The sequence below is a fragment of the Acipenser ruthenus genome, chromosome 27 (genome assembly GCF_902713425.1).
Source record: "Acipenser ruthenus chromosome 27, fAciRut3.2 maternal haplotype, whole genome shotgun sequence".
Lineage (NCBI taxonomy): Eukaryota > Metazoa > Chordata > Actinopteri > Acipenseriformes > Acipenseridae > Acipenser > Acipenser ruthenus.
In genome coordinates, this window is record NC_081215.1 from 105,001 (window position 1) to 115,911 (window position 10,911).

Genomic DNA, 10,911 nt, shown 5'->3' on the forward strand with positions numbered 1-10,911 from the left:
AACACTTCGTGTCAGTAGAAAGTTGTTGAGTCAAGCGAACAGCGCAGCTCCAAATAAAGTTGGTTCGGGTTAACTTGCTGGAAAGCAAAACAAAAACAAACAAACAGACATGTAAGTAATGTGTTTAATGTTTATAAATGACAACGTGTGCATCGAGTTCACACCAGAGGACTGTCGGTATTCGGATTGAGAGCTGAATTTATATTTGCCACCCCCGAAACACCGCCAGTCTGCGGGCGGAAAGGCGGTGGTGGTTGTGAGGGTAGTTAGCAGGACAGGCCGAGGCTTCGTTTACAGTTCGGTCGTGTAGAAGGCCTGCAATATACCGTGTACATTTTCACGTAACTTTTAAAAAACAAACTTTCTCTTTAAAAATGGGAACAGGGTTGTGTTGCAAGCTAATTGTGTTTGTGTGTGTGTTTATATATATATATATATATATATATATATATATATATATATATATATATATATGTATATATATATATATAAAATGTGTGTATAATTAGCACAGTCGATTTGTAAAAGTCTTGCTGAAAGTCTAACTTTTGGTAAAGTTTATAAAATGCTGGGCAGGATACCGACCGGCCTGGTAAACGTGTTGCGCTGCAGCGGTTTTGTTTTGTACACAGCCCTTCACAGGAATACAATTTATAATGTATGCTATAAAATATAAACCAGTTTGGCTTCTTAGGTAAACATACGGGGTGCGTTCACGGAGATCACTCTGTGCACAATCTGACCAGTTTAGCCAAAGATCTTCCAAGAGTGATCTCCGTGAACGCGCCCACTGGTTAAACTGGTCAGATTCTGCACAGAGTGATCTCCGTGAACGCGCCCACTGGTTAAACTGGTCAGATTCTGCACAGAGTGATCTCCGTGAACGCGCGCACTGGCTAAACTGGTCAGATTCTGCACAGAGTGATCTCCGTGAACGCGCCCACTGGTTAAACTGGTCAGATTCTGCACAGAGTGATCTCCGTGAACGCGCCCACTGGTTAAACTGGTCAGATTCTGCACAGAGTGATCTCCGTGAACGCGCGCACTGGCTAAACTGGTCAGATTCTGCACAGAGTGATCTCCGTGAACGCGCCCACTGGTTAAACTGGTCAGATTCTGCACAGAGTGATCTCCGTGAACGCGCCCACTGGCTAAACTGGTCAGATTCTGCACAGAGTGATCTCCGTGAACGCGCCCACTGGCTAAACTGGTCAGATTCTGCACAGAGTGATCTCCGTGAACGCGCCCACTGGTTAAACTGGTCAGATTCTGCACAGAGTGATCTCCGTGAACGCGCCCACTGGTTAAACTGGTCAGATTCTGCACAGAGTGATCTCCGTGAACGCGCCCACTGGTTAAACTGGTCAGATTCTGCACAGAGTGATCTCCGTGAACGCGCCCACTGGTTAAACTGGTCAGATTCTGCACAGAGTGATCTCCGTGAACGCGCCCACTGGTTAAACTGGTCAGAATCTGCGCACAATGATCTCCGTGAACGCGCCCTCCCTTTTATTTTGTAAGGGTGAATCTTGTCTAGTCGCTTTTTTAAAAAAAAACAGGTTCCAGAAATCTATATAATGTTTTCATATTAGATGCTTTTTGTGAATATGTTGTAATTTCGCTGTTATGTTATATCTAAGTTTGTCCGTTTGTCTTTACGTAATTGTTCAGTTGCCTGCGTGTTCACAGGGTGTAGCCACAAAATCAGAATTAATGTCACTGTTTTACAGTGACGTTAGGAACAATATTATGCGAGTCAGCGGCGTAGTTATACCAAGTGCACATTTTCATGAAATATTATGCATTAAACATGACCTTTTGCTTTGTTAGAATAATAACATAAACCACACTAGTAAAACATTTTAAACCATTTTTTTTCATGCAGTCTAGACTGGAGTTATATACAGATATTTTCTCCTATATGCATTTGTTAAATTAAGTTTCACCGAAACAGCCAGCACAGTGCTGATGTGCTAAGCAATGAAATACCTGGACCTAGATGAATACAAAGTGATAGCAGTGCCCCAGCCATTATAGCAATGGCATATACTTAGAACCAAGCTGAAACAAGGTGCTGGATAAGAGTGGATGGAAAGAGTCACAAGAGCGTGCCACTGTCTGTGCAGGACCGGAATCACAGTGTAACGTTAGACTGGGAGTGAAAGAAGCCGGAGACCGCAAGGAATCTTAATTTGATATCACATGTCACAGACCCTCTCACTGTGCTCCAGCTAGGATGCACTTTCATCCACAAACGACCCAGTTTGGCCTCCCAAAGTCACGAGGATTTCCTTTCGTCACAGGGTCTATCACAATGGGTTTACAGGAACCAGTTTAATCTGTGGACGCACGCTGGACTGTGGTTAAAAGAAGTGGACTGAGCACCGGACTGTGTTTTATTAAGCAAATAAGAAAGAAAGAAAGAAAGGCTAGATTCTTAACGCGTTTATGTCTTTAAGAGTCTGTAATATTCCAGTGAAATCAAATGGCTGCTGAGATCACAGAGGCAGTGGCTCCCTGGGTTCGTTTGGAGAGACTCCTGTTTGCTGACAGTGAGCTCACCTTGCATGGTCTTTCCACATTTCAAGAGTAGCTGCGAGCTTCACTGTCCATCTACAGCTGGGCTGAGCAACACTGCGCCTCTCTGCAGCACAAGGGGGTAAAAACAAAAGGGATATTGCAAAACTTATCGACAGGCATCAAAAATAAAATTGGCCTCCTTATTCCATATAATGACAATAACCTTCCGCATCAGCGAACACAAGAGATCATGCCCCGGGCTAGTGTGAGACAACGCCACTCAAAACAGCAAATCACTAAACTAGAGTAACCAAATCTATGAATTCCTGCAGCTCACAGCACTGCACTCCACTGCTGGGGTTGCACCCAGCAATGTACTGCATTCGTGTGAGAGGTACTTCTCCAGTGCCCCTAAACATCAGTGCAGTACTGAGAGTATTCAGGGCATGTCTGATGACAAACTCCCGCACTGAAATCTCTCCCCCTGTTTAAAGGTCTGAATTCTGCAACCAGTATTTTAGTTTACTTTCGATTGCTGGTCGTTTTGCAGGGCTGTGGTGCTCTCTCCTGGCCAGCAGTGGCATTACATTTTTAAATTTGCAGTAACCTGGGGCTGCAGAATCAACACGTACGTATGTGCTTGAAGAATTTCTAGCTGGAAAAGCAATGCTGAGCTAACTTCCTATTTGCTGTGGCTGCTCCTTCAGAATATTTATTACGGTTATCTGTGTGGAACAAGCTGTTATGACACAGGGCAGGGTTAAACCAAACAATATCATAAATTACAGGAACTTGATTGTTACAGTTAAGCTAGCCAGCAATCTCGAACATCACAACATTACAAATCTAACATATTAGCAGAGGAGGAAAGGGGTGAAAATGCGAGGGACAGGGCGACTTTCCTTAAAGATACAAAAACAAACCCAGCTAGCTGGCTCTGAATGAGTCACACCTAGAAATGGATAAAAAGGCCCCAGGCTTGTTATGTACAAAAGAAGCTGTTAGGAGGGATCCTAAAAATAGCCCTCGCGTTGATCTCACAGTGTTGACCCCACGTCACCCAGCTGTGCTTGCATAACCGTCATTAACGCTGTAAAAGTTCAAAGATTAATGGTTAAAGAAAAATGTGTGCGATACCATTTGTAAAAAAAAACAAAAAAAAACAGCTTTTGACAGCAATATAAAGAAGTTTCAATCAGTGCGTGAACATCCTGTTTATCCTTAACAAAAAAAAATAATTGTGTGTCAGGAGCAGCACGCCTTTGCAAAGTCTGGAAACAAAACAGAGTAAAACTGCAGCTGCATTTTGAATTTGTTCTCAGGTCTGCAGGTCCGGCTTCATCCCCCGCTCCCGGTGCCCCTGGCACAGCCCCGGCATCCGGGAACAACCGGCGCCTCCATCAGACCCAGGCCCAGGTGAACGAGGTAAGACCCCGACGGGACCAGTCAAGCCACTCGGAGGAGCCCTGACCAAGAGCTTCAGGATGCTACAAGAAGCTGTGTTAGTGTCGTGTGCACCGAAGAAGGCACTATCCCCCCCGAAATGTCTTTCTACTCCAGGGATGGAAATAAGACTCCAGTTGCAGAGTGTTTTTGAGCCGTTCCAGGATTTACTATGAGTTTTTAGTTAGCCACAGTGTAGAGGTCTCTAGCTAGTGTCTTACTCAACTCAGAGTAAAGCGTGGTGCGAGTCAGACTGCTCTGCAATGGGAGTCGTGTTTCCATCCCTGAAGTGTGCTATGCGTAATCCTGTCCTCCAATCCCCCGTCTGTCCTCATGTTGTTAAATCAAACGAGCCCGTGCTGTCCCTCACAAACTCCTTGTGTTAACCCTGTCCCCGCTTGTCCGTCCCCAGGTAGTGGACATCATGCGTGTGAACGTGGACAAAGTCCTGGAGCGAGACCAGAAGCTGTCCGAGCTGGACGACCGTGCGGACGCACTGCAGGCCGGGGCCTCCCAGTTCGAGACCAGCGCGGCCAGGCTGAAGAGAAAGTACTGGTGGAAGAACTGCAAGGTGCAAGCAAGCAATGGGTTCCTGTGTTTGAAACACGCAACATGCATGCTTAGTAATCACTGAAAAAAATTACTTAAGCCGTTGTCTTAGGGGAGTGGCTGTATCGGTTTAGTAACTCTTTTCTTTTAGCTCTTAACTCCCAGGCAGAGCGAACGAAGGCATTTTGAATGTGTGTTTTCATTCTTCGTTTGCAGATGTGGGCTATACTGATAGCTGTTGTCCTGGTTATCATCATTATCATTATAAGTGAGTATTTGATCTCTCTTCGATACTCAGCAATTTTATTTTAGCTCGGGGGGGGGGGGGGGTTCCAGTGGTTAAAGAAAAGGGGTTGCTACCAGGAGGTCCCCGGTTCAAATCCCGCCTCAGCCATTGACTCACTGTGTGTGTGTGACCCTGAGCAAGTCGCTTAACCTCCTTGTGCTCCGTCCTTCGGATGAGACGTAAAACAAACGAGGTCCTATTGGAAGTGACTCTGCGGCAGCAGTTATTGATGCATAGTTCACCCCCCCCCCCGAGTCTCTGTAAGTCGCTTTGGATAAAAGCGCCTGCTAAATGACTAATTAATAATAGTACAAAAGAAAAATTTAAATATAAATTTTCAAATGCTATTCAGTGAGATTCTTGCAATATTTCCATGTGTATATTATTCCCAACACTATGCAGGGTTGGAAATAAGACTCTCAGTTTGATCCATTCCTGGTTTTCTCATGAGCTTAATAAGACACACCTGAGCTTGTTCCCAATATGCTGTGGCTGATCAAGCTCATAGTAAAACCTGGAATGGCTGACACTGCTGTGCAGTAGGAGTCTTATTACCTTCCCTGTCGCAAGTGTTGGATCGGGTGAACGGGTTTTTGAAGCCTGTGTATTGACAAGCGCTGGCCTGAAACTGCAGCCTGGTTTAACCCTTTCTTTGCTGTGCAGTTTGGAGCCAGGTGTAGGGAGCGTGCCTGGAGGAACGAAGAGAGAGAGGAGGAGAAAGTGACCACGACTTCCAGCACCAAAATCCTTCTGACTACTGTATTCCAGAGCCCGTGGTTTTGTAAAAAAAAAAATGATCTGAACAGGTTTTTAAAAAAAAATCATTATTATTATTATTAGTATTATTATTTTGGTGATTTATTGTTCTTTTTGAATGTAAAACAGTCTATAAACCTGAGTGGGGGAGACATTGGGTTAAGCACAGAGTGGATTAGTCACACAGTATATTCCACCAGCTGTTAATAAGAGCCACACTCCTCCTCCAGCGGCTGCCTGCCTGCCTGGTAGAGCAGGAAGGAAAAGCAAGGGATAGAAGACCCGTGGAGCTCAGTGTGGCGTCTGTTTCCATGCCATGGTGGTTTAGCTTTCTTTTATTTTTTTTTTAATTTCAAAATTGTTCCCGAGTTAACTTGCCAAAAAACACAGCCGCTGTGCCCCAAGCTCCCTGTCCGCCTGTACCTCTGTGATTACCCCTTGCCTTACCCCGTGTGGAAGATTGCTTCAGAGAACGAGGGATTTACAATGCAGACTGTTTATATATGAAATGTCAAGCGCGGGCCTGTGTGTGTTCCTTTCAATCGCACTGCCAACGAAAACGCCACTGCAGTGGAACAGAAGAAAACACAGCCTTTCTATTTAACAAAGCTGGCATACGCAGAGGCACACGTACCCGTAACATTTGAACGGTTTGCCAGAGTATGCATTGTTTTTAGTAGTGAGACATGACTCCACCGTGCCTTAATACTGTGTGTGTATATAGATATTTCTTTTTTTTTTAAACCTTAAAACATTAAAGATCCTCTCGTGTAGAGAGGGGGAGGGGGAGGTTAGAGGGGTGAGGACGGGGGGGGGGGTTTGCATTGCCAGTATTGTGCAGCGCAGCGGCTGCAGTAGGAAATGAAGGAGTGAGGCTGGCCTGCGGGAGTCTGGTTATAAAACCTGTTGAATTCAATGTAATTGCAGTGTGCATTGCTACAGTATATAACACTTTGTACTCTATACTCTAAAAGCAGAACTAAAACCACCTTACTGTACTTAAAAAGACCTTCAATGCCTGTGTTGTGTTGCCCAGGCAGTTTAACATTGTTTCTCTGTGGCTTACTTCACTGACTAGCTTCCTGTATATTGCACAGTATACACACACCAGTGCCTAAAGAAGTGTTGTTTTTTTAAAGCTGCTGTTTAATTTCATGTAATTTTTCTGTGAGCTCCAGAACGGTCTTTCTATAATGAAACAAAGTGGCAAAAGACACACAGTAATGCGAGCCCAGGTCTGTGCCTGGTCATTCACACAATGTGCCTGTATGTGATTGTGGGTTTGTGTTTTATAAACCAGTGCAATTACTAAACGACCTAGCCTTACAACTCCTACGCTTTGGAGATGCCTGTATTGTTGCAAGTTTAATAAAAAAATGATTTCACGACTTTTATCAGCGCGGCTGCTGTTGTTCCGAGTGATTATATAAAGCTCATCACGATGGCTTGCTTCAGGAAGCCGATACAGCCTCATTTCAAATGCTTGATTTCGAAGTAAAGAAATGAAAAGCATTACTTCTGTACCTGCCTCACGTTGGCGTGAGCCCCTCCCTCCCTCTCTCTACCTCTCTCACTCCCTCTCTCCCTCATTACAAGTTCGTCGGAGGGGGGGAGATAGCTGGTGCTGATGCCTTGTTAGAAACGGTTGCTAAGAACGTAATTGATCCTTTCTATACCTAGCTTTCTTTGCAAAGACCTGCTGTAGGATATATATATATATAATAATTTTTTTTTTTTTAAGTTCAGAAGAGGCAAAATTTAAGAACACCTTTTTCTTTGTTTGTTTTTTCTTGTGATATTTCTGAACCTGCTTCAGACTGAAGTGAAATCGAAACAGACTTTCAGTCGTTCAGATAAAAAACAACACATCAGACTGGGGTTCTTTTTTTTTCGAAACATGAAGTTTTATTGAAGATACAGTTTAGCATTCGAGAAGGCCGGTGAGTTGCCAGTACATTGTTTGTTATTTACACGGTTTGTGCACAGCACTCCTTAACTGTTATAAAAAAATAACAGCGGCTGTACTTTTCATTACACATGCAAGGATTTGTGTGTGTGTGTGTCAGTGTGTCTCAGTGTGTGTGTCTGTCTCAGTGTGTGTGTGTGTCTCAGTGTGTGTCTCTGTCTCAGAGTGTGTGTGTCTCAGTGTGCGTGCGTTTCTCAGTGTGTGTCTCTGTCTCAGTGTGTGTGTGTCTCAGTGTGCGTGCGTTTCTCAGTGTGTGTGTGCGTGTTTCAGTGTGTGTCTCAGACGCAGTATTTCCAGAAGCATTCTGACGTGCTTCCTCTCTTCCTGAACTGGTTCCTGTTTCCCAGGATCCGGGTCACATGGGGGAGTCGGCTTTGCTTCTCCAAGAGGACCTGAGAGAGAACAGCGACATCATCGTCATGCGAGTGCACAAAACAGGTTCTGATACAGCCCTGTTAGCAGCTCACTGCATCTCTAACACAGCCCTGTTAGCAGCTCACTGCATCTCTAACACAGCCCTGTTAGCAGCTCACTGCATCTCTAACACAGCCCTGTTAGCAGCTCACTGCATCTCTAACACAGCCCTGTTAGCAGCTCACTGCATCTCTAACACAGCCCTGTTAGCAGCTCACTGCATCTCTAACAACCCTGTTAGCAGCTCACTGCATCTCTAACACAACCCTGTTAGCAGCTCACTGCATCTCTAACACAACCCTGTTAGCAGCTCACTGCACTGCCAGTCAAAGGCTGTGCAGTCCTGAGGCAATTCCACTGGATGGCACTTCAGTAGCACTTGTACTGCATTGACTGGGGTGCTGAGTGATGCTTTAAAAGCCATGACCAGGGAGGGCAGTGAAAAGGGTTCTGAAGCTAACTAACCCTCAGGTCCATGATTATTACTATGATTCTTATTATTCTTATTATTATCTAAAAGAAGAAAAATCATTTTCCTTTCATTGTAACGTGTTAAACCCTCAAAACTCCTGCAACTCCCACTGCAGAGTGAGAACTGGTGCCAACGCTGTTGAAAGGTAGGCAGCTAGAGAGAGCTGCTGGACCCCCTACCTCTTTCACAGCTCCGCTCGGCATGTAGCCTCCTGTCCGCAGGCCTGCAAGAGAAACGAGAGACGCCTGTCACTGCGCTGCTGAGACTAGGGGGGGTTCACTGCAGGCATCGGAACTGTTATAGTTCGCCTTACTCTTTTTAAACTCGTAAAAGCGACCGGGAGGGGGAGGCAGTAGTTTGTTCGTGCTGCAGTTTGTGTTGGTCGCTGTCCTCGTTTGTTTTCTAGTCGGAGTGCTTACCGTCACGGCTGATCTCCTCTGCAAGCAGGCTGGGGTAGGCGAGGAGAGCGGGCAGGCTCTGGGAGAGGTAGCTCTTATCAGCCGAGCTCAGAGCCTCCGAGTTCACACCGTGGCCCTCCTCCATCGACCCTGAAACATTGAACACAGAGCAGGAACACTGAGCACAGAGCAGGAACACTGAACACTGAGCACAGTGCAGGAACACTGAGCACAGAGCAGGAACACTGAACACAGAGCAGGAACACTGAACACTGAGCACAGAGCAGGAACACTGAGCACAGAGCAGGAACACTGAGCACAGAGCAGGAACACTGAACACAGAGCAGGAACACTGAGCACAGAGCAGGAACACTGAACACAGAGCAGGAACACTGAACACTGAACACAGAGCAGGAACACTGAGCACAGAGCACAGAGCAGGAACACTGAGCACAGAGCAGGAACTGAACACAGAGCAGGAACACTGAGCACAGAGCAGGAACTGAACACAGAGCAGGAACACTGAGCACAGAGCAGGAACACTGAGCACAGAGCAGGAGAGGGGTTTGTAGCGACTGGGAAGGAATGGACTGTAATCTGCTCTGCTCTTCAGTAAGTTGTGTTGATTTTAAGCGAGCAGAATGAAAATAAATGTAACACCAGAGTAGAACAATATCAAACTGGTGTAACTGCTGCAGAGGTGATTGTGGCATCATTTAGATGTTACTTTACTAAATTAAGTGAGTCGCTCATCGACATGACAACACAGTGCCTTCTGCAATAAGCAGTCAAGCTGAATATTTTCAAAGCGTTTACTCCAGCCTTAATGAACTCTCCTATTTCTTTTGAAAAGCGAGACCTATTGCTGGTTGAGGAGCTGGTAACAATCTAATCAATCTAAAGTCTAAAGCCTGCATTGCCGCTGAAGATCATTTGGGAAGGGTATAGAAACTGTCATGCCACTGTAGCTGCCCTATACACGTGCATTGCCTCTTTTAAATAATACAGATCTATTATTGCATTGCCATTGCAGTGCCACTGTCTGTCTGCCTGCATTGCCGCTGAAGATCATTTGGGAATGGTATAGTTAGAATGCTGTCATCTCATTCTACCGATGGCAGCCTCTTACCATTGTAACTGCCCTTGTGCTGGCCATTGCCAAGCGCTATAATACGGAAGCTCATTTAGAAAGAGCTGCCAAAGTGCTTTCACAAAAGCAATCATTGATAAGATATCTATCTATCTATCAATCTATCTCTATCTATATTTAAAAAGCTTACCTTGGACTGAGTAAGCCATCTCGCTGGAGTCTGTGATGGGGTGGGAGAGCAGATTCCAGGAGAGGCTGAGGAGGATGAAGCAGGCGAGGAGAAGCTTGCACATCATGGTGTTTCTTCTGGAGGTCAGAGGGCTCTTCTGAGGTGCTGTGTGCAGGTTCACAAGTCCAGTAGGAGTCCTGAGTCACTTCTGCTCTCTCCCTCGCTCCGAACTGCACTTATATACCCCACCAGCCATCCCGCTCCTCCATCCTCCTCCTCCTCCCTGCCTCTCTCCACGTTGCTCCGAAATTAATATTTTATGAAGGACACGTTTGCTTATAAACTAATCCCATTTCGGGCCGGGGCGGCCGGCCGCGCGTCAGTTTATTCAATTTATTCAATTTATTCAATTTGATGTATTTCAATTTATCCATAAGTCCATAAATTTGAGGAACGCAGGTGTGCAAAGTGCTTTCCTATTAGGTGACGGGGTGGGGGTTGATGAATTCAGATGGTGTATTGAGATCAGCCCTGAGTTATGAGGGACGGACTGGTCAGTGGATGGCTCTGGTGGGCACTCAGGTGGATTTACGGCTGGTGGAGAAGCCTGATTCAGGCTGACATTGGCCTATGTCCAGACAGGATGAAATGAGATGCCATTTCCCCAACTGAGCCTTTTTTACAGCTGGATCTTGACTGATGCTTCTCTCCAGCTATTATCAGTGAAGCTCTTTCCTCCCTGTTGCTAGCAACGTTGCCTCCTGATGTGTGTGTGCCCTTCGATTGAAAAGCATCACTGTGATACCCGGTACAGTGCCAGGGCTCTATTTTAATGATCTAAGCAGTGG

At 45.6% G+C, this 10,911-nt stretch overlaps 2 protein-coding genes across 2 annotated transcripts in view; one reads left to right on the top strand and one right to left on the bottom strand.

Annotated features, from left to right (window-relative positions):
* Positions 1-6,284, top strand: part of LOC117425722 (vesicle-associated membrane protein 3) — a 6,339-nt gene extending 55 nt beyond the window's left edge. Inside the window, exons 1-5 of the mRNA XM_059002261.1 lie at positions 1-111; positions 3,843-3,945; positions 4,376-4,534; positions 4,729-4,780; positions 5,462-6,284. The exon at positions 1-111 is cut by the window's left edge and continues 55 nt beyond it. Coding sequence (XP_058858244.1) covers positions 110-111; positions 3,843-3,945; positions 4,376-4,534; positions 4,729-4,780; positions 5,462-5,478 — 333 coding nt within the window. The 5' untranslated portion in view covers positions 1-109 and the 3' untranslated portion in view covers positions 5,479-6,284. The remainder of the gene's footprint in view (positions 112-3,842; positions 3,946-4,375; positions 4,535-4,728; positions 4,781-5,461) is intronic.
* A 1,155-nt stretch (positions 6,285-7,439) lies between these two features.
* Positions 7,440-10,259, bottom strand: LOC117963627 (prepro-urotensin II-beta-like). Its single transcript, XM_059002271.1, has 4 exons — positions 10,085-10,259; positions 8,826-8,954; positions 8,586-8,629; positions 7,440-7,912 (listed from the first exon to the last, which is right to left on the bottom strand). The coding sequence occupies exons 1-4, from the start codon at positions 10,188-10,190 to the stop codon at positions 7,799-7,801; spliced, it is 393 nt and encodes a 130-aa protein (XP_058858254.1). The 5' UTR covers positions 10,191-10,259; the 3' UTR covers positions 7,440-7,798.
* Positions 10,260-10,911: the final 652 nt, after the last annotated feature.